General features: G+C 61.0%; 1 protein-coding gene across 4 annotated transcripts in view; it reads left to right on the top strand.

Moving 5' to 3' along the window:
• The window catches only part of SCUBE1 (signal peptide, CUB domain and EGF like domain containing 1), a 124,195-nt gene that overhangs the window by 66,856 nt on the left and 30,552 nt on the right, over positions 1-26,787 (top strand). For 2 of the 4 annotated variants that reach the window (XM_069581734.1, XM_069581730.1), the window contains exons 5-8: positions 4,369-4,494; positions 8,593-8,709; positions 11,388-11,477; positions 22,048-22,164. In XM_069581734.1, the coding sequence (XP_069437835.1) occupies positions 4,369-4,494; positions 8,593-8,709; positions 11,388-11,477; positions 22,048-22,164 (450 nt within the window). The remainder of the gene's footprint in view (positions 1-4,368; positions 4,495-8,592; positions 8,710-11,387; positions 11,478-22,047; positions 22,165-26,787) is intronic. The other 2 variants (XM_069581731.1, XM_069581732.1) reach the window with 1 other exon arrangement.

Here is a 26,787-nt window from a genome sequence, read left to right as displayed (position 1 = left end):
GGCCGGACCGTCGTCCTGGCCTGGGGGCTGGCCCTTCTATCTGGTACCTTGGCATTTGCTCCCCAGTGGCAACCCACTCCAGTGTTCTTGCCTGGAGAATCCCAGGGACGGGGGAGCCTGGTGGGCTGCCGTCTATGGGGTCGCACAGAGTCGGACATGACTGAAGCGACTTAGCAGCAGCAAGGTGTCCTAAGCACTTGCCGTGTGCAGCCAGGAAGACAGCCTCACGGAGCTTGCTGGCTGGTGGGTGGGCCAGCCCTGGGCAGACATGCACCAGAGGAAGTGCAGAGCCTGACTGCCTCCCACCCCTCAGCGCTGTGCCCGCTGAAGGACGGGACAAAGCCAGGGGATGCACTGCACCCAGAGCGAGGGCATCGGGCAGCAGACAAGGGGAGCCACTTAGCTTGGGCCTGGGGAGGGCAGAGCCCAGACCTTAGCTCTCCCCTTGCTCAGGAGGCAGCCAGAGTTGACCTTGGTCAGCTGAGAGCCTGGGACCCTTCCGGGAGCAGCTGCCCAGGGCATGGCCCTCCCTGCTTCCTCCTGTCCGGTGGGGAGACTGGCGGTGGCTGTTGAGGGAGAGTGAGATCTCAGAGGACAAGCGGGTGAGGGTTGGGACCCCCGCAGTCACAGAGCATCGGTGCTGAGGAGCCTCCTGCTGTCCGGAGAGGCTGGAGGGGGGGGCCTTGGCTTCAGGCTTCAGCCAGAGGGACGAGCCTTCGGGCGGACCTGATGGCTCTGCAGAAGAGATGAGGCTTCAGCCTGTTGCTCCGCGGAGGCTGGGAGAAGGGCAGAGAGGAGCACGGGGTTCTGTGCTTTGTCGAGGGGCTGCCCAGAGAGCTTCCCAGAGTCTGAACCTGCCTTCAGTTTTCATAGGCTCTTAATTTTGAGGACAGATAACAGTGACAGGTAGATTGAAGGCGGGAGGAGAAGAGGACGACAGAGGATGAGAGGGTTGGATGGCAGCACCAACTCAATGGACTTGAGTTTGAGCAAGCTCCAGGAGTTGGTGATGGACAGGGAGGCCTGGCGTGCTGCAGTCCATGGGGTCGCAAGGAGTCAGACACAACTGAGCGACTGAATTGAACTGAACTGAACGGTTTATTAGACCAGCTCTGTGCCGGCTTCCCAGTTCTGTTCACCCCAGAAAACGTGTGCTGCCTGCCAGCCATCTGGGTCCCACACGGCTCGCACAGTGAACCCCACAGCAGAGAGCCATGGATGGGAGCCCAGCGGCCTGGGTTTCAGACCTGCCGTGTGACCTGGGACATCCCTCCTGCCTCGAGGCCTCTCGCTCCCCATTTGTAACCATTTGTAAGATGGATGGCCCGGAGCCATCCAGCCCTGACCGTCTGTGGTTCTGCCAGCTGTGAAGCTGACCTAGTGGCCTGTGGAAGCCGGTGCTGCCCCAGGGTGGAGGGGAACGCCACACAGTTCCCGCGTCCCGCTGAGTCACCAGCCCAGAGGAAGCCCCACTCCTGGCCCCTAGCTAGGCAGTTGTAACCCTCTGTGGAGTGGTTGCTAGGGTCATTTTTAAACGTGATGGCAATCGTCTGACAACCACCATCTCAAGGAGAAGGTACCTTGGGAAGCTCTCGGGCTGAGCAGACTCCAGCCACACGTGAGCCTGGCTGTGGGTGGCTGCTGCTCCCAGCTGTTCGCTCCCCATCAGCCTGTTTCCCAGGATGGGGGATGCTTGGGTGGGGGAGACCCAGCCTCTGCCCCAGACCCTCGTGGAGGAGGGGCGAGGCTATCCCATTTCCCCCCCCTTCCCTGTGGGGACAGTCAGCACCAGGCCCAGCCAACCGAGACGCTAGCGGAGGCAAGAGGACAAATGCCTGGAGAATTAGGCGGCAGGGCTCCAGGCCCAGCTGTGCCCCCAGGAGTTCAAACAGTGTGGTTGAGAATCAGAACCCACTCCTCCTGTCTCCTCTGCAAAGACTTCTCCTCTCAGCCAGCCCTCCCCTTGTTTGGGGAAATAGTTTTTAACAAACGATATGTTAGGACCTCCCGGGTGGCTCAGAGGTAAAGAATCCGCCTTCGATGAAGGATATGCCAGAGACTTGCCAGTTCGACCCCTGGGTCGGGAGGATCCGCTGGAGGAGGGCATGGCAACCCACTCCAGTGTTCTTGCTTGGAGAATCCTATGGACAGAGGAGCCTTGCAGGCTACAGCCCACGGGGTCACAAAGAGTTGGACACGGCTGGAGCAACTGAGCACACGCACACGCATACTAAATGTTAATGTGTAATAAATTCTCATTTTCAATAGTAAATATAAATTTCCCCACTTAATCTCTAGTAAATATTTATAGCCGTAATATATTAAACACATAAACCCAAGCTCTTCGGGCTCCAGTCTGACAATTTGATTTGCCTAAGTGAGAAAAATCGAGGCAAAGGAATAACAAGAGTAATAAAATCAGATGAAACCAGAGGTCAGCAAAACACATGCTTCGTTCATTTTGATTTGTCTTGTTTTGTTTTATTCGGCTTCAGACTTTTTTTCGGTCTTGATTGTAGCTGCCAGGCTGTTTGTGTTTTGAAAATATCTGTCACTGCCCAGTGGCCCCGCACCCGTGCTTACGGTGGATGAGGTCACGATCGAGCTAGTGCTCGGCTGGAACGGGAGACCCGTGAGTCACCTGGGGGAGGAGTCTACAGGCGGTATGGGCAGACGGCAGCTCGCGTTTCATCTACATTTAGCCTCTTGATGGACTTGTGACCTCTGCCCTCTCACTTGACCCCTGACCTCATAAATTCTGGAAACTCCTCACAAATCACCAGGAAGATAAACATCAACTGGGGTCAACTGAAGGGGGTTCCAAGCCGCTCCAGGCAGACTGGGAGGGGAGATCAGGTCTTCTGGGGTGGAGAGAACGTCCCAGTAACCATGGGTGACTCCGGCGAGGGACCAAACAGGCCACCTCGGGGAACACTCCTTCTCCCTGACAACTCCAGGGTCCTCAGTGCATTTTGGTGAAATTCTGGGCACGCACATCACTGGGCAGCGTGTAGAGGCCAGAACTCTGGGGCGAATGGTCTGTAGTCCCTGGCCTCAAAGCCCGTGGGTAGCCCAGCTCTGCACTCAGCGAGGCCTTGGAGGGTGGGGGCTGGTGGAGACTGGGGTTTATAACCCAGGGCCCCGGTTGGGTCCTTGTGGTACCTCTCTCAGTGGAGACTGGAAGCCTGGGAGGGGAGGAGACGGGGAACCCAGCTGGCCTTGGGAGGGACGGGGCTTCTGAGTCAGCTGGAGGGGCCTGCTGGGCAGGGCCAACATGAACAAGTCTCCAGATAAAAAAGCCTGCTGCAGCTAGAGCATGGGGGTGCCAGGGCAGGAATTGAGGAGACCTCCCCTCCCTGCCCACCCCACCCCCCACCCCACCCCCGCAGCAGTCTCCCATTTCTGAGTTTCCCAGCAAGCAGGGGAGTCCCTGGCTAATTGCCTTTTGAAGTTGAAGCCGCAGAGGAAAAGGTGCCTGGGATTTGCAAAAAATTAAGATGGATTTAAAAAGGAGCATCTGCCAACCATCAGGAATCTCCGGCTGAGATTAGGAACACCGTGGTGTGTGTGGCCTGACCTGGAATAAACTCATAGTGCCCGAGGCATGCGGGGCTCAGCTCTGGGGCTGGGCGTTCTGTGGGTCCAGAGGAGTGTGCTGCAGTGACCAGGTACACGTGGAGACCCCCTTTGGCAACTGGGTGTTATAGAGTAGTGGTTAGTTCAGGGCCCAGCCGTGGTGCTGGTGAGGACAACCCTCGGTTGCCCTGAAGCCCAGGGGGCCAGCACAGCAGCGTTGACTTGTGCGGGAATGCAGCGAGGGGCTGAGCGGGCTGCCAGCACCTCTGGGTGCAACAGCTGAAGGCCAGCCAGGGCCTGCCAGCCCCTCGACCTGTCTGCACTCCTCTCTGGCCCCAGGCGGACATGAAAGTCTCCACCTGCCTCACGGGGGCTGGGACATGCCTGTACAAACTGAAAAGTGCTGTGCACCACTGCTGTCCTTTTAAATCCACCCCCACCTGCGTTAGTGGGCAAACCATCCACAGCCCTGGCCTGGAAAGTGCTCTGTACGGCCCAGGCCCTGTAATCTGACCCGGGTCAGGAACACCTCCTCTGTGGGTCCGGAGAGCTCATTCACATCCCTTAGATGAGGCCTGGTGCCTCCCGACCTGGGTACAGTGTCCTTGGCTTCTCCCTAAGGGGGTCTCCATCTGGGTGGCTAGGTGCACCCCTGTGTGTGCGTGCCGTGCGTGTGCTAATGGCTGCCCAAGAACATGACATTTGATGTGACATTTCCCTGGTGGTTTCCTTTAAGCCTGAAATTTTCTCCCTCCCTGGTCCCCAACCCCTCTCCCGTCTGTCTCTTCCCAGAGGGTATGAACTGCATGAACAAAGACCATGGCTGTGCCCACATCTGCCGGGAGACGCCCAAAGGTGGGGTGGCCTGCGACTGCAGGCCCGGCTTTGACCTTGCCCAAAACCAGAAGGACTGCACACGTAGGTAGATGGAGGCACACGGGTCCGACATCCGCACGCGTCCCCTGCCATGGCTCGGGGCGGGGTGGGAGGGTGCTGTCCAGTCTGCTGGACGTTGCTCACAGAATGTGCTCAGTCCCCCAGGGTGGAGAGAAGGGCGGGGCCCCAAGGGGCCTGGGAGGCAGGAGGGACGGGGGCCGTGAACCCCAGACTCAGGGTTTCCCTAGCGCAATACCACTGACACAGCCCCAGGCCTGAGCTGGACCTTACACAGCGCCCTGTGGGGTCGCCCTGTGATGCTCACTGTAATCCCTTTCTTCCCCACCCTCTGTCCCACGGGCCCTGAGCTCAAACTCTCCAGCCGGAATGGAGGGGCCGTGCATTCTCAATGGGCCAGGGCAGCCCTTGGTAACAGAATGCTATAAAGACGGCGAGGAGCTTGGTTGGTGGGGGCTGTCCTGGCTCAGGCTGTGCTAAGCTTATGCCAGGATCAAAGACCAGAGCTCATCTGCTAGCTTTGCAAGGCCCACTGTCCATGAAGATACCCTGGGAAATCGGGACTAAATAAAGTCCCTTGTCAGAGGTGCCACTTCCAGACCAGCTTGGAGGTCAGCCTGCAGGACTCGAGTGTAGTCAGGCCTCTTAATGTGACCACCCAGCTCCCGAGCAAATGAAGTAGGACGGTAGGCAGACTCACTTAGCACTCCAAGCCCCGGCTACAGGGCAGCCTCCCAGCGTCGCCCGGGGAGCGGCGGGCACAGCCTCTGCTCACTCGGCAGCCAGGGTGCCCGGCCTGACAGGACGTTTGCCTCGATTCCGAGAAAGAGCGGAGGGAGGCCAGTGTGAGCGCCACCCATCTCGGCCAGAGATGGGCCCGCGTTCTGCTGTAGGAAAGTGGTGTGGAGGAGCCTGGCTCCAGCTCCCTGAGAGTGCGCCCAGCCTGGCCCCTGAACTGGGAGACTGAGACCGGCAGCCCTCCTAAAGGAAGCGGCCTTTCCTCCCATCCTTCATTCTGTGGGGAAGGCAGCAGGCCCTCGCCAGCCTTTCATCCTTAGCCATCGTGCCTCTCTCGTCTGCCGTCCACTCCCCTCAGTCACCGAGAACTTGGGGGACCCACAGGTATCACAGTCCGTCACCAGGGAGCTTGTGCTCCTGCCCCCACTCGTGATTCGTTGACTCCCCAGAGTGAAGCCAATTCCTTCTGCCCAGGTTTGGTCCCGGGTGTGGAGCAGGCTTCCTCTCCTAATCAGTCCTGCAGGATCACGGGGATCGGCACGCACGCTGTCCCCCAGGGGGCACCGATCAGGGACCCTGTGGGCAGGGCAATGCCCGCCTGCAGCCCTGGGGCTCCGGCCAGGCCCTCCTGTCCTCTGCACTGGATGAGCCCCTGCAGCTGCAGAGAAGCCTCCTGCCGCCAGGCAACCTGCAGAGTAGAAAAGGCCTAACTCTAGCTTCCCGGGCCTCCCCACAGGTACTCTGAGCTCCCTCGGGACCAAGGCCAAAGACCAGCGTATGTGGCTTGGGCAGGCCCGTACGGCAAGCCTGGCCATGAGGGAAGCACACTCCTTCGGTCAGCAAGCCTGGCTGAAGCCGCCCTGGCCAAGCCCTGAGCTCAGTGCCGGGGAGAGAGCTGTGGGCCACAGGAAGCGGCTGGGACCAACTGCCTGGCCACCTAGTCCTCCGGTTCTGTGTGGGGCGAGTGTTACAAGGGGGTGGTTTGCTCAGAGAACATCTCCTGAGGGGCGAGCCTGGTCTGGGAGGGGAGGTCAGGGACAAGGAGGCTCCGTGCACAGCTGAGAAGAGCTCAGCTTGAGCCCTGAACTTCAGCTGAAGCAAATGGCAGCCCTCCCCACTCTGCTCGACGCCCGCGTGCTGCCCAGGTGTGGGGAGAGCCCGGTCTGCTCCCAGAGCCAAGGAGTGGGTGACCGCCCTGCAGCCCTCCTTCAGAGGGACTGCACCCTGGCCGTCCACCCAGCCAGCTGTGGTGTCTTCTGTGGGGTTAATGTGGCAGGATTAGCGTTAAGTCAGCTCTGAGACGTCCCGCTCACCCTTGAGGTCACCTGAGGCCCAGGAAATTCTAGATCTGGAGTTGGGTCGGGGGCTGAGGCCTGGCCTAGCCTGCCCAAACTTTTCTCCCTCCAGAGCCAGCAGAGGTGTTCTCCATCCTCCTCTGGCGTGCCCAGCGCTCAGGGCTCCAGTGTTTACTTCCACGAACCAGCTGGCTGCTCTCTGGGTGCACACAGCTCGGCCTGTGTGGCCTGTGAGTCACATAGGCCTACCATGCAGAGGGAGCGAGAGAAAGAGGCCCCAGAGCGGCCTCAGACAGGCCTGCATCCTCTGCAGAGTCACTGGCAGGGTGCAGGCCATCTCCTGGAACCCAGAGCTCGGAAGAACTGTCTCCTCGCCGGCCCACCCCTGCCCACCCTGACAGGGCTTGCCTCAGTCTGGAAAGGCACACAAAGTTCAGCCCAAGGTGGGGCTCTGCCCTCATCCGAGATCCGTGTTAAGCAGCAGCCCCTGGGGCCTTGGCTTCCCCCAGGCTCCTCTGCTGCAGAGAGATGAGAGGCCCTGAGTCCAGGCTGCTGGCATCAGGGAATGCCGGGAGGAGAGATGCTCCCAGGTAGCGGTGCCAGAGGGCTTGGGGACAAAGCCCCAGCTGTTTCCCGAAGCAATCTGCGTGTCCTTGCAGTGTCACCCCAGAAGTTGAGTGCCTCCCTTGGAGGGTTGTGAAGTTCCCTGTGAAAGAGGCAGCCCAACAGGGCCTCGGGTCATTAGGGTCAGTGTCCAGGACGCTGAGCAGGACTCATTCTCCTCGCGTCGTCCTCACCCAGCAGGGAGACTGGCCGTGTCCAGTTTGTCCAGGGCCGGCGTCTCTCAGGCTGGAAGCCCCAGGGCCTCTGTGCTGCTCTCTGGCAGAGGCAGCCGTGGACTCCGTCCTGAAACGCTGGAGTCCTTCACGGGGAGCTGCCAACTTCTAGCCCCAGCCCTGCTGCTGGGTTCACCTGATAGAACATCATTCAGGCTCTGCCCATTGGGAATTTTCTGCCCCTCTGACCATGGTTGCTCTGAAATTTATTTCTGCATACTTGACCATTATTAAAGTTTTCAAATAAATTCAGAGTGTAGGTCCAATGCTGGACAAACGGTTAAGGTCCCCAGGAAGACACCATGTCCTCGAGGCCCCAGAGGACCATTTGCTTACAGGTGGCGGGCACCCTGCCATCTTCAACGTTAAATCAGGGGCAGCAAGACGCCCTCCCATGGAGATCCTGGGTCTCCTTGAGCCACATCCCTCACCCTAGAAGGAGAGAACAGTCAAGTTTTCTCTACAGCAAATGGACTGCTCATTTTCCCTACTTCAGACTGGCCCGCCCCCTTTTTAGCACCCCAGGTACTGATGCTCTGAAACATTTTAAGATTCTGGGCTGAAGGGGCACCAGCTTCCGCAGGCCACAGACACTGCACGCTATGTGACATGTTAAAGGTCCTTTTCGAAACTGCATCTGAGATGACCTTAACGCACATATGTTCTGTCTATTTGGACATTTCCTTGGGAGGATTAGGGCTCAGGATGGATAGAGATTGAGGGGGCTGCTGGGACTTGGTGAGAAGAGGCAACAGTGGGGACATCCTTCCACATGCCCTGAGGCACAGGCGAGGAAAGAGAGGTCTTTGAGAGCTGAAGAAATGAGCGCCCCTCACAGGGGCCCGCCACCCCCCACCCCCAACTGCTTCATGTCCAGCCCGTATTAACAGACATTTGGCCTATCCAGACCGGCTGTCTTAAAGTGCCCTTTGCAACCTAGAAAGGATAAAATCTTCCAGCTTCATCCCTTTCTTTCAACGAGCCCCGTCTGAGTGTATCCGCTGTGCGCCCTGTCCGAAGTCCAGATGACCCAGAGTCTGTTCTCTGTCCCTCCCCAGGGCCCCTCTAGGGAGTGAGCCGTTCCGTCCACCCGCCCAGAGGGGCTGATGTCCAGGGAAGTTTGTGCCTCCCACTCATCATCCCGCGCCCTCACGCCCCTCCCCAACCCCTCGAAAGAAATGGCCAACAGCAATAAACTAATCGTTTTTGTTGTTCTGTTTATACACACGTACGTGCACTCGGGGCCTCACTAGTAACCTGTAACTATGGAAACGGAGGCTGCCAGCACAGCTGTGAGGACACGGACACGGGCCCCACGTGCGGCTGCCACCAGAAGTACGCCCTCCACTCGGACGGCCGGACGTGCATTGGTGAGTAGGCACCCCCGCCAAGCGCTCACACCCTGTGCCGCCCGGCCCCCCGCGGGGTGCTCCCCCCACCCACCCACCCACCGTGCGGCCCGACAGCAGCCACACCCCTTGGCGCCCCCGTTTCCAAGGAGGAAGCTCCGGAAACAAGACAAGGAACGCCCCCTGGGGCCCGTGGGGCTGGCTTCGGGCGTCCCCAGGGGGCAACTTTCTGCAGACACTCAGCAGGGTCATCCAGCCCCCAGGACCAGGCGCCTCTGCTCTGTGTTGCTGCCGGTTTTCTGAGGGTCCTCCTCCTCAGTGTGGGGGGGCAGGGGTGGCCCCAGGCAGGTGGCTGGCGGGGAGGAGGAAGTGTGTGTGCGCCTTGGAGGGCAGCTTCTGTTCCAGAAGCACGGGGGTGTCCTCCCCTACGGGGAGACACGCCCGGAGACTCCGTCCCCTCGTAACAGCCCCCACCTACCCCGGCGTGGTGCAAGCCTGCCTCCACAGCGTCGGGAAAACCAAGAGGTTTTCTCAGAACCTGCTTTCAGTCTTGTCTGTCTGGAACACCTGGGGAGAGGGCCGGTGTGAATCCTCGGTTGGGTCTGGGTGACTTTTAGCTGCTCTCTGCTCCTGAGCTACGGGGCCTCTCACCAGGCCTGGTCCTCCCCAACCACCCACCCACCCACCACCCCCAAAGACCGTTCTTCTCGGGCGCCCCCTCCCAACACCCCGCCTGTTAACAGGAGGATCAGTTTCACTCTGTCACCCTCTTTCCTCCTGGTCCTTATCTCCAAGGGGAAGCTCGAGTATTTGTGATCATCTCGAGTTATAATCACCAGTAAGTTCTTTCCTCACTCAAAAAGAACAGCCAATTTTTTTTCTTTTAAACTGAGAAAAAGAGGAAATTCAGAATTGGTGCCCAGAGTTCATCCTCTTCTTTCTCTTCAACGTTGGCAAACTTAGGAAACCTGCTACAAGTCAGTGACTGTATTCATTAAAAAACAAAAAGTCCCTTTTTTTATTATCAGCTCAAAAGGTATTTCTTGAGGGGTTTTCAAGTGACTGGAAAGGGTTGGCGAGCCAGCAAGGCCACGAAGCCCGGGGTTTGCTGTTGCAGCCTGTAGTGCCCTTTGACCGCTCCCTGAACCCTGGGGAGTTGGGCGGAGGGGCATCGGAGGTCCCCAGCCCCGGCTCTCGACCCAGGTGCTGCTGCCCGCGTGGTTCTCCCTTCCTCTGTGTGGTCTCCTCTCAGACAGCCGTTTTTGGTTCCATCTTAATCTCGTTCCTCCTGCTTTTCTGGTGATGGTCCCTGATTGCCTGTCTTGTCTGATAACTGACCTTCATGAATTATTTTCAGAGCCAAAAGCCAAATCAAACCAAACAAGCAAAACAAAACAAACAAAAAAAAAACTCAAAGCCAAACCCGATCTCAGACCAGTGTCTCTATTGCAGCCTGATCCCATCTAGAACCTCCCCTCCCGCCTCTCTCCCTGTCTCCACTGTGCCCCGGGGCTCTCCTGGGCTGCCGGCCCCCCTTCCTGTCTTGTCTGCTGGGGTCTCCCGCAGCGGCCGCGCCTGCGACGGAGCCACCTCTGCCAGCCCCGGACCAGCGCAGACCGCTGCCGGCCAGACACTCCCCAGCCTCGTCTAACACCTTGTCTTCGTCCACATGGCTCATCTCTCTTATTTTTATTTATCTATTTTTAAATCTTTTAATGTCTGCTGCATGTGTAAGTCCCTGCTTGGATCTCTTCTCTGCTGTGACTCCCCCACCCTCCCCTGCCCCGCCCCTCTCCTGAAAAGTCCTTTTCCAGGCCCAGCTCCGGGGCCCTGGCTCCCTGGCCCAGAGAACTTTTCACTTGCCTTTGCTCCTTGCTCCTCAGGAGCCCCCACCCCTCCGAGGGGAGGAGGTGTCCCCCCACATCTCCCACCGAGCACAGACGTGCAAGCCCTCTAAAGCCTCGCGAGCCTCTCCCCGGGAAGCACCTGGCAGCTCCGGGCACCCGGCCGTCTCCCTCTGCACACTCCTAAATGACCACCCCCTCCCCACCCCACCTTGCAGCCCCTTGTTGAGCACTCCACTGTCTCACTCCAGTCCTCCATTGACAAGCAGGCAACCAGCGCTGCCCAAACAGACCCCCGGTTTCTCTGTGTCTGTGCGGTTGGGCCACTGTCGAGTGTGTCCGTGTGTCTGTCCCCCTGTGCGTCTCGTTCTCAGTCTTGCATGAGTGTTTGACCCACGTTCACGCCTCTGACGAGACGGGGTGTCTGCCACCCAGGCGCGTCCATCACCGGACCTCACGGCGCTTTCCCCTTGTCCTGCCCCTAGTCCTGAGCCTGCGCCTCCAGCCCGAGCCGGGCGTCTCTGCCTGCCTGCGTCCTCGCGCGCTCGGGCGGTCGCTGTCCGCCTCGCCGGCCCTCCGCACGTGGGGCCTGTCTGCTCTGAGCCCAGCCGCCTCCTTGTGCGTGTCGCTTGCAGATGGGCCCTGAGGCCCATCCTGTCCTGCTGTGGTCACCCCTCCTCTGCCCGCACCCAGCCCTGCCCCAAGCCCACCGCCTGGAGGTTCCTGGGGTTAGCCCCTCGGCGAGGACGCCGCGCCGCCCTCATGCTCTGTTGCTTTGTGTGCGCCACGCCGAGAGGCGGGAAGTGGGCTCTCATTAACCACCGGCTCCGTGTTTGTCCCTTACTTGTGTTTTAGAAAAGGATGAGGCTGCAATTGAGCGCTCTCAGTTCAATGCCACGTCAGTAGCTGATGTGGACAAGCGGGTGAAACGGCGGCTCCTCATGGGTAACACTTTTCTTCCACTTCCTTTGTTGTGCTTGCACCTTTGTGCATGTGCGTGTGCGTGTGTGTGGGGTGTGCCAGCGTGTGGGGCGTCTGTGTGTGTGTGTGCTCGTGCGTCAGGCCGTGAGTGTTGTACTGGCGCGTGGACTGTGAGCGTGCGTGTGTGGGGGCTGTCTGTGCGGTGTGCCCATGTGTGTGTGGTCATACGTGCCACGTGTGAGCATGGGGGGCTCTGCTCCAGATGTGAACTCACTTTTCCCTTTTTAAAGTTTTTACCCTTCATCGAACACGTGTATTTCTCTGTGTGTTTGTCGCAAAGAACCCAGAGCCAGTGTCTAGGGGCCCCTGCGTGTAAGGAGACGTGTGCTAGGAACCCCTCTCCTCGCAGGAACGCCCGTGTTTGCAGTTAGGATCCCAGCATCGGCAAAGCAGCAGGAGCAGAGGGGTGTGAGTGTAGAACAGGGGCTCAGACAGCTCGGACAAGGGCTCCTTATCCATCTCCTCACCGGGAGGAGCCACGTCAGGGGGGAGAAGCCATGTCCAAGGGGAGAAGCCACATCTAGGTCCAGGGCGGCAGGCTCTGGAGGGCGTCCAGTGCACCCTGCTGGCTTTGCAGTTGGGAAACCTGGTGCCCAGAGAGGGGAGGACCAGTTAGGGTCACCTAGAACCCCCTTCTGGCCCCAAGGCTCCCCAGACCCATGAATGACTGTAGCCCAAGCCCCCTGGGCTGGCAGTCTCAGCCCACTTTTCCCTGTTCCCCTTGGGCCCCCACTTGCCTTGGGGAGGGGGGGTCTTTGTGAGGTCAGCTGCACTCCAAGCAATGCCCCCCCTACCCCATGCATCCAAACTGTAAGGAGTCTTGCCCAGAAATACCTGGGGCTGCTCAGGGCAGCTGATGCCGGGCAGGGGAAGAAAAAGGAGAAAACTGGTCTTCAGCTGAGCTCAGTCTGCAGACCAAAAGAGCCATCTGTCTCCTCGTTCATTCATCCCTCTGGCCCATTGGTGCCCCGCTTCTGGGGCTGCTGGCCTCCGAGTGGCACTAGGAACACAGCTGTCGGGTCGCCTGGGCTGGCCAAGACCTCCTTGTGGAGCTCCAGTTAGGCCACAGCAGTCCTGGGAATGGCGGAGTCAGGCGGTGCACTGCCCAGTCTCAGAGGAGGAAACTGAGGCTCAGGCTAGAAGCCTGCTCTCTGCAGGTTCTCTGTGCGGGGCTGTCTCGTTGACCTGGGCCATCTGGGTGGCCTGGGATGAGCTGGAAGGGGTGGGCTTAGAGGCTCCAGCAGCCAGGCCTGTCCACTCCCACCTGTGCAAAGCACAAGTCAGCACTATGGAAATGACGAGGTGATTGGTGCTCAGAAAAGAGGAGGTGGCAGGAACCTGCGAGCTGCTGGTGCTCAGAGGCCCAAGAGGGCCCTGGCCCCGAGGCCTCACTTGCAGGATGGGGGACACTGCTGCCCGAGGCCAGAGCGCCCAGGAGCTGGGCTTCCAAGTGCCAGGCCCCCCTTCCCAGCAGGAGGATGGTGGCAGAAGAAGGCTGAGCTGAGTCAGCATCAGGCAAGTGGATGGAGAAAAGACCCCCGTCCATGCTCTTGTCTGGTGAGAGTTGGTAGAGAGAGCGGCCCAGAGCCCGGTTCTGGGGTGGGGCTGGGAGGAGGAGGGAGCCCTGAGGACACAGGCACCCAGGCCTGGGGCACAGGTCAGGGGACCCCTCGCCAGGCACAGGGGGTGGGCGTGGGGCAAGATGCGTGCTGATTGGCTGCCCCTGCACGCCCCCTGGTGGTAGAAGCTCCCCACCCCCACGGCCTAAGAACCTGTCCAGCCCCCCAGACAGGAGACCATCCCCCACCCCGCCCCTCTGCCACAGGGGGATAAGGGCCCACAGCCAAGGCTGAACACCCAGAACTAGGTAATCATCCTCAGAAGCGCCCTGGAAAGGCACCATCTCGAGCACATCCTTCCTCCAGAGCTCACGGTTCTTTCCACGGGTCCCCTCGGAGAGCAGCCTGGGGTGGTACAGACCGAGGAGCCTGTCGGACTGCAAGCCCACCTCGTAGAGCCCACTGGGGCCTGGCTGCTCCCAGGCTGGGTGAATAGAGGAAAGGAATGGCCTAAAGTGAGGGCAGTGACTGTCCCCACCCTGCCCTGCTGGTCCTAGCACACCTGGGGCGCAGGGTGCAGAGCCCGGCCCCGGCGTGGAGTGTGGAGCCTGCAGCTGGTGGTCCCACTCGAGCCCCGTTTTAGGTCCTGATGCAGGGAGGTGTATGGAGGAGACCGGGGAGAAGGAGCCGGCTCTCTTGTTCAAGAGCCGATGAGACTCGGAGGAGTTCCATGGCAAGGGCAGACCCTCGGCCGCTCTTGACGGCTGCACTGGTCAGCATGGCCCCACAGGAGGGCAGACACAAGGGGCTGTCGTGAGAGAAGACGGGGCCGGAATGCCCCCGCGTGGTCTGCCGTGAGCAGGGCCCACTGCAGCCGTGGTACTCAGCTCCCTCAGAGCCAGGCACATGTGCTGCGGTCTCCTGGTGGCCTGGCTGGTGTCTTCTGGCCCTGAGGTGTGATTATTGCCTGTGTGGCCGGAGTTTGTTTTTAGGGTGGGTCAGACAAGACTGGGAGAGGGGGCTCCCTTGCCCCTCCAGAAGCGAGTGGGCTGAGGGCTGCTCCTGGCAGCCCCGAGGGGCTCCGTGGCGCAGCCCCAGCCTCGCCACCCTCAGTGGTGACCACACGTCAGCAGTAGGCCCAGGGTGAAGCCCCTTCTTGTCTCAGAGAGGGTAAGTGCCCACCTCCTCACTGCAAGCGGCCCGCCCTGATTCGCCTTCCCCAGGTGGAGATGGACCATTCAAGTTTTGTATGCGAATGTAGGCTCTTTGACTCAGAGTTATTTCAGACATAGCTGTGCCCAGACTGCAGAGGTCACAAGGCCCTCAGTCGTCTGTGAGTTGTTGAACTAGCAGTCTCACCTCTGAACGCCGAGAGCCCAGAATAGCAGGACAGAAGCAAAACCTGAGAGGACACAAAACGTCTGAGCTGAAACCCCGGCCCTTTCCCCCGTTTAAGCCTCTCGGTTCCTCTCTGGGAGCCTGCTGCTCCTTGCTTCCCCAGGGGCTGGCGTTTTGGGGCAGAGGGTTCCCGAGTTTTGAAACACGAACCCACGAGCTGACCGAGATCCAGCAGCGCCTCTCTCTCGTCCCAGGACTGGCTGCGGTCCTCAGGGGCTCCCCGGAAGGTCAGTGGGCTGGGGCCACTCAGAGCCACGTGGCTCTGCTCCACCCTTGGGGCCTCAGGCATCCCCAACAGTTGCTTTTGACGGCTACCCTCAGTCCCTGAGCCCAGGCTAAGCACAGGCAGAGTTAGGTTGAAAGAGGCCTCAAGGATGTAACCAATTTTAGGTTCCCATTAAAATCCATCAAAATGTTTGGATTTGAGGGCTGGAGGGATCAATTTCTGTTATCTGGCCGACTAACTTGTAAGAAATGTCTGAGTCCCAGCTCAGTTTACCACAGGCCGCTGGGACCCTGCTTACCGCTAGACTCATGGGACCCTGGGAGTCACACTTGTCAGCTCCAGGGCTTCAGTCAGCGCCTTTCCCACAAGTGTGCCTGGAGCAGACTCCGGGTTTGTTTCCATTGCTGCTGTTCAGAAGTTGCCACAGTCTCAGTGGCTTCAGGGAACACCAAGGCATTGTCTCCCGTGGGTCAGCAAGGGCTGCTTTCCCTCTGGACGTCCTAGGAACGGATCCACGTCCTTGCCTTTTCTGGCTTCCAGAGGCCACCCGCGTTCCTTCGTGGGGGCCACTTCCTCTGTCTGCAGAGCCCGCAGCCCCGCACCCCTCTGAGCCTGCTTGCATCTCCACGCCTCTCTAGCTTCCCGCTTCCACCTCTACGGACCCTTGTGACCACACTGAGGCCCGCCCAGATAAGCCGGGGCAACCTCTCATCTCAAGCTCCTAATTCAATCACACCTGCAAAGTCTTTCTGCCATGTGGGGTTATGGGGGACTAAGATACGGCCCTTTTAGGGGCTGCCGTTCTACTGACCAGGGATGGTCCGAACTGGGGCTGGGCAGACCCTTCCAGCTCATTGGTTAGCTGGGACCTCCACTGACACAGAGCCTACTGCTGCGCTATCCCTGGATTTACCCAGGGACCCCCAGTCTCCCTGCACAGTGCAGGGGCTGGAAGCGTGGGAGCCACGGATGGGGCCCCAAGCCCTGCCCCCACACCCCCTTCAGGGGGACTTCCAGTGGCCCCTGCAGTCTCCCCAGCAGTGAGCACCCCCGGCCCCCAACCAGAGCGGTCGGCACACTTCAGCCCACGCCCTCTGCTTCCTGGTCAGCCCCCGGAAGTTCCCCAACAGCCCTGCGAGGCAGCTGTCCCCACTCTGCAGACGAAGTCAAGCCCTGGGTGGGGAGGAGACCCAGCCCAGGCCACGTGTGGGCCAACAGGCCCGTGGACTCTCCGGGTCCAGGGCCCTCAGTCGGGAGCACAGCAGGCCGGAGGCTTGAGATAAAGCTCAGGTGTGTAGGCCCGGCAGCCAGCTGGGTGGACTCGCCCCTCCTGAAGGCACATTTACAGCCTGCCCTCTGAAGGGCCCCTGTCCTTTCACTAACCTGCGCCCCAGACCCCCTGCCCCCACCGAATCCCAGATCCACACATTCTCTCACCTCCACGTGCCCCTCGGGCCCTGCACATGCAGCCTGTCCCAGGCTCCCTGCGTCCACGGGCCGTGCCGCCTGCCACTCTGCACCCAGGGCCATCCGGTGCGCTCTATCAGGCAGAGGCTTGTCCAGACCTCACTGGACCTTCCCCGCCACCCCTGTCCCCACAGCTTGTCCCTCTTCCACCAGCACCTGTTTTGTCACAAGTCTGGGAGGGAGCCCCTGACGGGGCACAGGTCTGATAGCCTCTGGGGACACCACTGCTCAGGGCTTTGATCAGAGCCGGAGCCCTGGGGAAGCTAGTTGGCTCAGAGCAGGGATGAAGTCTTCCTGGAGGAGGTGCCCAGGGAGGAGCAGGACCTCACTGCCCACTCTTTCATACAGGCAGGTGTCTGGCCCGGAGAGAGAGGTCGGGACCCGGAGCCTGGATGAGCCTGGCTGTGGGAAGGGGCTCAGGCAGACCCGAGGTGAGGGGGGTGGGTGACACAAGGCAGATCCCCAGGTCAGGCTCAGCAGGGAGCGGGGTGCAGCTGGAGGGAGATGGAGGGTGGGACCTGAGGGCCAGGCAGCCACCCTTCTCCAGCCTGGGCTGAGCCCTGGGCCCTGAACCTGTGTTCACCCCTGTCCCTGAGCTGATGCCCAGTGCAGCCAGCTGCTGGTCAGCGGGGGTCCCAGGCGAGGCTCTGAGCTCCTGCCCTCAGCTTAGTCACACGCACGTCCACAGTCTCGCTCACATACTCATGCGCACACATACACCAGGGCCAGTGGAAGGAGGTGGGACGTGACGACTTATAACATCGAGAGGTCAAACGAGAGGGATAAGCAGGGTGCCCAACAGGGCTGGTCAGAAGAGGCAGCAAGGGCGCTGCTGGCCTCGGGCAGGGAAACTGAGGCTGGGGCCAGCCCACGGCTCCCCCGCGAGCCGGGCAGAACCAGAGGGCCTGGCACCTGGCTCCCTGGCACTCTGGGGACCAAGTCTGGCTGGAGGGGCAGCAGGGCTCCAAGGGACGGTCACCAACCTGTGACCTTCCTGGGGCTGCTTCCACTCGCCAAGCCCCCGCGCCTTCTGTATGGCGGGTATGTGGCCCTGAGCCCTCCCTCCTGAGGGTGGGCCTCGAGCGAGAGGCCGCACGCAGGGCCCCCGTGCCTGAGGCAGGAACCACAGGCTGGGGAGGGGCTTGCTGCCACGGCGAGCCCTGCTGCCCGCTTTAGCACAAAACCTCAGTGTCCTTCTGGGCCTTTCGAGATCCCGCAAACCAGACGAAGGCACCTCCCCAGGTCTGCCCACCCCACTCCTGGCCAGCCCTCCCCTGCCCTCAGTGCCCCCGCACGGGCTGCCACAGACCACAGGGTGCCATCCTTGAGTCCAGGAGATTCTGCCCTCTGAGCCCTGGTGAGAAACCCCCGCCCTCCGGGCAGGCCCGTGGGAAGGGAGTTGCCCCTGGAATCACAAACCCACCTGGTGCCTCCGGGGAGACAGTCCTACTGACAGAAACCTCCCCTACGGCGAGCCGCCCCATGTGAGCCTGCAGTCCTGGCCTCCACCATCACTTGCTTCCTAGCTGCCCTGAGCCCCCTTCCCCAAAGACTCCCACACTTGGCCGTCACCATCACACCAGCCTGTGCTCCAGGGCCCAGCTCCCCGCAGAGGCCCGGGCACTCTGGGGTGGCTGCACCCAGCACCCTGGCCTAGGCGGGCCCCGTGAGGAAGGTCAGCCTCACTGTGATGCTTGGCAAGGGACCCCAGTGCTCACGACGGGCTACAGGGTGACCGGGGGGTTGGAGGGCAGGCACATAGAGTGACCGGGCAGCAAGGGAGACCAGCAGCCATGTCAGGGCCTTGCCCAGGAGTGTGGCTTTTACCCCAAAGTGTTTGGAGCCACAGAGGGCTCAGGAATCAACTGAGGGAGAGCGTTCAGGGGCAGGGAGTCCACGGCGGGCTCCAGGGGACCCCGGGGGCAGAAAGGCAGGTAGGCCAGCCCCAACAGGCTGGACACATCTCAGTGGGGGCTTTGGGCTGCTCCCACCACCGGGATGAGGCCTTCAAGGTGCAGGGCAGACCCGGGGCTGGCAGTGTCTCTGTAGGTCAACAGGCCAAACCTGGCTCACCTGCTCAGAGCCTCTCTGGGTGTCAAGGGACTTGCCTGAGCCCACAGGACCAGCGTCAGGAGTGGTGTTTTCTGCCCCCATATAGCTTCTGTTTCAGCCACTACACTGTGGCTGAGACCGTCCTTCAGGCTGGACTTGGCCCCAGACCTAGGGTGGTGCACGCAGGCAGTGCCAACTTGAGGGGCCATACCACCGTCCATTCGTGTCAAACCCTGCCCGGGCTGAGTGGCAGGTCCAGCTGAGCGACCGCCTTGGCTGCCCGGTGTCTGCCCCACTCTGTGTCCTGGGCTTGTCACAGGGCTTGGCTTGAAGCAGGGCTCCCGAGGGAAAGACTAAACACTGCCCTTTTAACCCATCTGGGTTTTCTTGCCTGCTGGAGAGGGTTGTTCACCCCCAAGTCCCTTCCCACTTCAGTCCCCGACCCCAGGCTCAGCCTCCCCCGGCCCAGTGGCCAACCCAACTCTGTGGGGTGAGAGTTCTCCCCACTCTCTCGGCGAGGAGGCCAGGCACTGGGGCCACCAGCTGTGCTGTGTGACCCGGGCCCCCTGCCCCCAGGCCCTGCCCTCAGAAGGGCCCACGGTTGGCTGAGTGCTCGGCTGTCTTGAAATTCTTAACGATTTTTGATCAAGGGCCTTTCATTTTTATTTCACCTGGGTCCCACAAATCATGCCTAGAATCCTGCCTAGAAAAGGTATCCAACTTTTCTGAGCCTCGGTTCCTCCACCTGCAAAAGGCGCCCCCTCTCCTGGGGCTCTGCGAGGCCGTGGAGGTTGGAGGACGAGACGGCACGATGCTAGCTGCATGGGGCGGCGCCCCGGGATGGGCCCTTCCAGGTGGAGAGGAGAGGCTTTTAGAAGGACCCAGTGGCTGTCTTGGAGAGGCAAGTGCAAGGAGAGAGCAGAGGGCTCAAGGGTCCAACAGGAAGTCTCGAGACTCTGGGACGGCGCTCTAGGGTTTGGGGTTTGGCTTTGCTCCCTGCACCTACCCTCCAGCCTCCCTTGGCAGTGTGCGCTCCTGGGTGAGATGTGACCACAGGGCAGGCGCCCTCAGATGCCAGCTCCTTCTGGCCCCTGGGAGCCAGTGGGAGGTGGGTGAAAGCCGGAGGAGACGGCCTGTGCTGCTGACCCAGAGCCGCTCCCCGGGCCAGAGAGCCTGCTGCCGCCGTTTGCCCTTTGCAGCTGGGTTGAGCCTGTAGTCACGGGGGAAGACAAGGCTGTCTGGTTTCTGCGTCTGAGGCAGCGGCGGCCTGGCAACAGGCTGAGTTGCCCCTGGTCTTGGGGCGTAGAGGGGTGAGGCTGTCCTTTGAGGCGCTTGGAGACAGGGGGCCTGAGGGCGACCCAGGCCAGGAGCCCCCTCGGAGCACCCGGTAGCCTCTGCTTGGAAACCCCCCGGGATGATCTCAGTCGCACCCAGGCCAGCCTGTCAGTCCCCGGCCCCCACCGTCTCACCCAAAGGCCTGGCTGTGCCTTGCTGGCATCTTGTCCGTATGTCTCCCGCTCAACAGTGTACATGAACCTCAGGACACTGGGTGGGCACGGCGGAAACGGGGCAGGGGCAGGTCCCTGCGTGGGCAGGCTGATGGCTGGCCGCTCGCTTTGCTCACCGCTCCCCGCCCGGCACAGGGCCCAGCAGAGAAGGCCCGGAGTGAATGCCGGCTCTTAGCGTTACCATGTGAGCCCCAAGGCACTGGCTGCCGCGAGTGGGGCAGTGGTCTGGAGGAGAGGGACCACTGAGGGGTCTGTTTCTCAGGGTCACAGCCCGCAGTGCCCATGGCGCGTCCCACCTCCACCACCGTGGAGCAACCCAGGCGTCCTCCCGCTGACACCGCGCGAGGCCTCCCAGCTGCGCCCCCTCCCTGCTCCCCGTGCCCCCCCTGCCTCTCCCGGGCCTGGGCCTTGGCCACCTGTGCCTGGAAAACAGGCTGTCTGTGCTCTCTCCAGAAAGGGGTTCTGAGGGCAAGAAAGGCTCTGAGGGGCGGGGGTACCTGGGCTCTGGGTTGGAGAGCAGGAAGCGGGATTTTCCCTCTGTAACCTCAGGAGAGGAAACTAGCATTTGTTAAGCGGCTACCGCAGGCTGGGCCCCAGGCTGGGTGCTGTTGAGGGTGGGGTTTCTTTGACCCCCACCTGGCCCTGGGGACAGAAGGCTCCCGTCCCCCGCCAGGCGTGGGTGCTGGGATGGAGCCCCAAGGTCTGGACTACCTGGGTCACTCAGAGAATGACGGAGTCAGAGGCGCCCCCTGGCCGCCCCGCACCCACTGGCCCCAGGAGGCAGGTGGGTGGGGAGACGGGAGGGCCCAGGCAGGTGTACGCGGTGCAGAGCTCGGCCCCTGCTAACGTTGATGTCAGCCTGTGTGAGCCAAGCAGGGTGGAGGGTGAGGGCCTCCTTTCTGCATCTGGGCCTCGGGAGGCTCCTTGTGTAGACAGCCTGTGAGCTGGCCTTGAACCGTGAGCAGACAGGAGGCCTCCAAGGCAGCGGGCAGCACACTCCACAGCAAGGAGGAGGACGGTCTCACCCAGCCAGCTGGGGGCCGGGCTGTGTGGAGACACTGCCGAAAGGCTGGGGAGGGTCAGAGCCAGGAGACTGGCCTTTCAGTAGCCGTCACAGCTCTTTCTCTCATGGTGTAGACTTTAGCCTCAAGGAGCAGGTCTAGTGGCCCCCAGCAGGGCACAGCCCCTGAGGTCAGGGTGTTCAGGATGAGCCCCACTGTCGCTGCCCCGCAGAATCACACGCACGCAGGGAGAAAGCTGGGTTTCCTCCTCTCCCTGCTCCGCCAAAAGGTGAAGCTCACAGGAAAGGCATTAGCAACAGGGACTCCTGTACTCAGTCATCCCCAAGCTCCTCCTGGAGAGAGCCGACGGCCACTTGCAGGAATGCAGACAGCACGGAAGGACAGACAGAATAAACCGGTTGGGAGAAGCTTCAGGGAAGAGGCCCACTGAGGCCAGGCCCCCCGGGGGGAGCTACAGCAGGCAGGGGATTTCCGGTTATACGAGCGGACACCCTCAGCACCTCACTTGCTAGCCGCACAGAGGAGAGGGACGCCCGCTCAGGCACAGTTCCCACAGGACCAAAGGGCGCCAGCTGCCCAGGAAGAAACCCAGACTTCAACTAGGCTCCTCCGTGTGCCCCAGTGACCCGGGTGTGCCAGCCCCTTCCCTGGGCCAGGGGAGGCTCACTCTCACCGCGCGACGAGCTCAGTGACCTTCGTGATGCCCCCAGCCACTCCAGCCCCTTTGAATTTGCAAAAGAAAAAAGAAAAACAAAAATCACTAGACTAGCTTCAAGTGGACAAAAACCAGACACCTCTGGCTTATCGCTCAGTGAGAACAGATGTGGGGCTGAGAGCCTCATCAAGGTGATGGATGGTGTGTGGACCCTGGGAACCTCCCCTCACATCTCCATGGCCAGGGCCCAAACCACTCCACGACTGAGATGAGCTTGGGAACCCCAGTAACCGCCAGTCTGGATTTGGAGTCTGAATCCAGGCAAGGCAAAGGTTTTTAGGAGTCTGTCCCTGGGCGGTTAACTCCCAGCCAGACCCATCGCAACACTGGCCCCCGCTAGTGGTGTTGACCCTGTGGGCTCAGCCTCCGGCAGTTTGCAAAGCTTGCCCACCCGCCGTCATCTCAGGCGGGGGTGGTGTCATTCTCCCATTTGACAGATGGGGAACCTGAGGTTCAGAGAGGCCCCCACGGCTAGAATTCAAACTCAGGTCTCCGGTCTCAGGAGACCTCCCCACCCACGAGTGGGGAAAGGCAGGCAGCGTCTGTCCCAGGAGACTGAGACCCTGTCTTCCTGTCTCCCTCCTCAGAGACATGTGCAGTGAACAATGGAGGCTGCGACCGGACGTGTAAGGACACAGCCACCGGTGTGCGCTGCAGCTGCCCGGTGGGGTTCACGCTGCAGCCGGATGGGAAGACGTGCAAAGGTGAGTGCGGGCAGGCCCCCTCGCCGGCCCAGAGCGGGACAGGCGGTGCAGGTGCGTGCGGCTGCAGCGGTGAAGGTCAGAGAGGCTGAGAAGAAGGAGTCGGGCCCAGCGCTCCACCATGGGGCTCAGGGGCTCCTGGTTCCACTGAATATCAACAGGCTTAAGTGGGGCTCTGATGTCAAAGAACGTGGCTGCACCCCGGTTGAACAAGCTGGGTGCCTTTACTTGGGGCTTCCTGGGCCGGCAGAATTTCCTCGTGGCCTCCTGGGAGCCAAGCGGCCACTCACCTTAGCCGGGCGAGTCTTGCAGACCTGGGGGGAGGTGGGCCACAGGGCTCAGACCAGGACAGGATGGTCTTCTTGTCTACGCTACACAAAAAAAGGACACTGTGCACCCCCCTCCCCGGAGGAGGGGAGGTCGGGGGCGGGGGTCTCAACTGAAGGACTAAGGATGAAAAAAGATCAGAAACGGCTTGGGGGATCAGGAATGGGCTGGTCTGCTGGCTGCCAGAAGCCAGAGAAGAGTGAGCTTTCTCTGACTCACCCCGCCAGGAAGTGGGCAGGCCTGGAGGCCAGCGTGGAAGGGGAGAGGAACTTGAACATCCAAAACCCTAGTGGGTGAAAACACTGACAGCAGAGGATTAGGGTGACTTAAGGAGTCCGAGATGGGCTTTTTTGAGGCCTGTAAAAATAGACGGGGTATGACTTCTCCTCCCCAGCCACTTTGCCAGGAAGAACCTAGTGATTATTGACAGAAATAACAGTTCTTGCACCTATTTGTTTGAAAATAAAGCCCTTCTGTAGCCCCCGCTCAGCCCACTTAGAGTGAGATGTGTTCCCAGTGGGTGGGTGGGCAGGCCAGGCTATCTAAGGCCTTGCACAAGAGCTTGGTGCCAGGAGGCCTGGCCCAGCTCCACTGTCCAGACCCGGCCATCCTCGCTGCCCAGCAGCGTTACAGTAGGCCTGGCCAGTTGCCCTTGGAGCCTGGACAGAAGGTGGTAGAATCGGGCTCCTCCACACCCCTGCAGGACCTGAGGGTGGAGCAGGCTCAGTCCTGACACAAGGCCAGGAGCTCGCCGCTGGGAGCCGACCTGTCTGGACCAGACAGGAGCCTCAGTAGTCACGTGGCCTGAGAGGAGCACTCAGGGGGTGCTGAGTGCCACCCCCTGCCCATCCATGGTGGGCCGTGGGGCATCCGTTCTCCTCCACCATGAGGCTAGGGCATCCATTCTCCTCCATGAGGTAGGGGACGTCCACACAGGGGAGGGCAGCTGTCCACACAGCCCCAGGCCCACCAGTCAGAGCCCCTGTCCATGTTTCCTGTGATTCCTCTTAAAACAATTGGGCCCTTTAACCAGAGCTGCCCCTTCACCTTCAGCCAGACCTCCTCACTCCCACTGCCCTGGAGTCACTCAGGCCCCAGGTTTTATGAGCTCCTCCCGTGTGCAGGCGCAGGGCAGACCGGTGAGTGAAGCAGAGATTCCTTGTGCCCAGGGGTCTTCTACTGAGTGAAGAAGACAGAGTTTAACGTTTAAAGGTGGCCAAGATACGCATGTATCACAGACCCCTTGGCACTGGCTAGAGAAGTCCCGTGTGGCAGGAGAGCGAGGCTGGGCCTGGCCTGGACCAGGGGTGGGGAGGGAGGGGGCCAGAGGAGGAGACTCTAATCCTGGCCTCATGACTGCCTTGCAGAGGCCAGGGGTTCCAGGACCCAAAGCAGCCAGTGCACCCAGATCTGGGGGTAGGGGTTGGCCCTTCATCCTGAGATGCTACTGGGCAGGAGCAGTGTGGCCCGGGCTTCTGTTCTGAGACAGTCCCTGACGCGTAGGGGACGGGGGCTCCGGGTGCTCCGGGGCAAGGTCTGGAGCGGCAGTGTGGCAACGCCCAGGCTCGAGGTGACAGTGGATTGGGCCGGGGGTCGGTGGAGGTGGAAGAAGGCAGTCTGGACATTGTCTTGCATGTTAGAATCTAAGGCTTGTGGGGCTGGTCCAGAACTGCATAATACGACTATTGTAACATCTTCAAATCAGGGAACCCTAGAAGCCAGGTGTTGACCTCAAGACCTCAGGGTTTGGTGTCTTAGAGCCTTGAGCTTACAGCCTGAGTTTCCCAGGACCTGGCTGGACCAGGGCAGGGTGCAGGGGCTCAGCAAGGACAGGCCAGCTGGGGGCGGTGAGGGGGGGATCCTGTTCCTCGGTTAGCATGCACACCCTGGTCTTGGCAGTGGCCCAGAGGAAGATACCAAATGTTCAGTGCTTTCTGGAAGCCAAAAGATGGTTGTTGTTAAGCAAGACCAACAGCTGGAGGTCTTAGAAGATTCAGAACTGAAAACCCTGTTGGCTGGGGGTCACAGGGGCAGGGGAGGCAGACGTGGAAGGTGAAGGCGCTTTGCCTGAAAGACCAGGCCATGGGGGCCCCGCAGGACTGCCCCCGACCCCTGCTGGTCTGAAGAGTGTGGGCAGGGCAGGGCTGCAACCTCAAGGTGCCCTGGGTGCTGCCCTGCCAGATACGGGGAAGCGGGCACCTTGCTCCCTGGCCCTTCTGAGAGGAGGAAGGTCTGGGGCCTCCACTCCCTGAGCTGGAGCCTGGATCCCTCGGGGACACCAGCCCCTCCTTCCAGCACCTGCCAAAACAGTCCAGGAGAACTGCCCCCTACTGCCTGTCTGCAGCCCGCCTTCACCTGCCTTCTGCCCACAGGCCCCGCCCAGCAGCTGCCCCACAGTGAGCCAGCCCGCTCCCGGACCTTCCCTCTGCTCCCACACCACGCCCTCACCCACGTGGCCCCAGGGGTGCCCAGCTGTGCCCCCTGGGTGGGATGGGTGGAGGGGGACAGGCGCAGTCGTCCGACCGCGTGTTCCTGCAGCTCACCCCTCCCCTTCCCCCACATACACTGATGCTCAAACAGTGGGGGACGCAGTGAATGTTCCACCTGGTGGCCAGGACCCCACCCTTTCCTCTGCCCCCTGACTTCAGTCATTCACTCGTCCATTCATTCATTCTCCCAGGGCCTCGCCCTGGGCAGCGCTTCTGCACAGGCCTCCTGATGGGCCCTGGGGCCCCGCGTGGGAGCCTGATCTGCCAACTCTCCTCCCCCGAGGGCAGGTCCCGAGACAAGAGGGCAGCGAACTGGAGAGATTGTTCCAGGGAAGGGGGTGCTGCCTAGGCAGGAGCCAGGGGTGCAGAGAAGAGGAGGGCCTGGCAGCCAGGCCAGGCAGCCAAGGGGAGGCCACGAGCCTCTGCAGCCAGACAGGGGGCCTCCGGCCGCGGCGGGCAGCGCTGGGTGGCGCACAGGGAGCAGGAGGGGAGTCTTCAAGAGGCGGGAGGTGGAGGGAAGCAGAGGCGTGTCAGAATGAAGGCCAAGGGGCTGTCCAAGCCCACTGCCCCCTCACCGTATCTGGGGCTAGAGCTGGGGACTAGTGCTCCCCCAATGTGACCCCCAAGCAACCCGCTGTACCAGCCAGGGCCTCCAGCAGACACACCTCCCACAGCCTGGCTGGCTGTTATGACAACCCCTCGCTATGACAGCTGACAGGCCCAGGTGGGGACCAGAGTGGGAATAGGGTCATTCCTAAGGAGGCGGGTCCTCTCTGCATATTCGATCACAGTAAATGATGCTGAGAGGTGCCTGTTAGCAGCCCAGTTTGCAGATGGGGAATCTGAGGCTCAAAGAGGTACCTTTCTCTGCCCAGGGTCACAGAGCCAAGAGGTGCCTCTGGTCTCCTGCCAGAGGCTTCTAGGCAGAACCTCCCCAGTTGTCCTGTGACCCCTCACCCCAGGAGAGGGCGGCAGAGGCTGAGCCTCGGTCCTGGAGAGGCCCTTGCTTTGAGCTTGATGCCTGCTTCCTCTGGAGGCTGCAGGGCCAGCGAGCCACACTGGAGGGGCCTGTCTTTGGAGGCAACTGGGGCTGGGCTCACGACCTGTGACCTCCCCGCTGTGAAGTGGGGACTCTGGCCCCAGGTTGTTTCGACCATCACATGAGTGACTTTTTTGCCAGAAAGCGCTTGGCCTGCTCGCCAGCACTAAGTGGTACCTGCTAGGTGCCACGACCTCCAGAGGGTCCGGCTGCTTCCTCCTGGGCATCAACCCCTCCTTAGGCACCTTTGTTCCTGAAACGCGGGTTCAGGTTAGGGGTGCTTGGGAGGGGTCATGCCAGGGGACTGCCAGGTGCCACCACCGCTTGTGAAATGCCAAGTGAAGAAACAGCTCAAACCACGGGCAGACATGGGGAAGGAGAAGGGCGGGGAACCAGGCTGGGAAGTGAACAGCCCACGGACGCCCACAACACCTGGAGCCAGTTGCCTCCCAGCCTCGGTCTCCCTGTCTGTAAAGCCGGAGCAGAAAGCCTACTTTTTAAAGAGCTGGTCGGGCCAGCACCTTGGGGATGCGATTCCATTTCATTCTCATGCTATCCTTCCAAGTAGGGGCGCTTCTGATCCTTGTTCTCACAGACGGGGAGCTGAGGACCAGGGGTCCGACAGCTCAGCCGGAGTCACGGCTCTCAGGCAGTATCCATCTGCTCCAGGCCCGCCTACCTCTGGGAATGGAGGGGCGTGGGGGGCGTCACTGACCCTGTTGTCTGGCTGGGCACAGCAGACACGAGTTCCCCGTGCCCTCCTGCACACAC

The sequence above is a fragment of the Ovis canadensis genome, chromosome 3, assembly GCF_042477335.2.
Source record: "Ovis canadensis isolate MfBH-ARS-UI-01 breed Bighorn chromosome 3, ARS-UI_OviCan_v2, whole genome shotgun sequence".
NCBI classification, from domain to species: domain Eukaryota; kingdom Metazoa; phylum Chordata; class Mammalia; order Artiodactyla; family Bovidae; genus Ovis; species Ovis canadensis.
The sequence above is the reverse complement of the archived record's forward strand: the minus strand, read 5'-3'. Positions and strand labels throughout refer to the sequence as shown.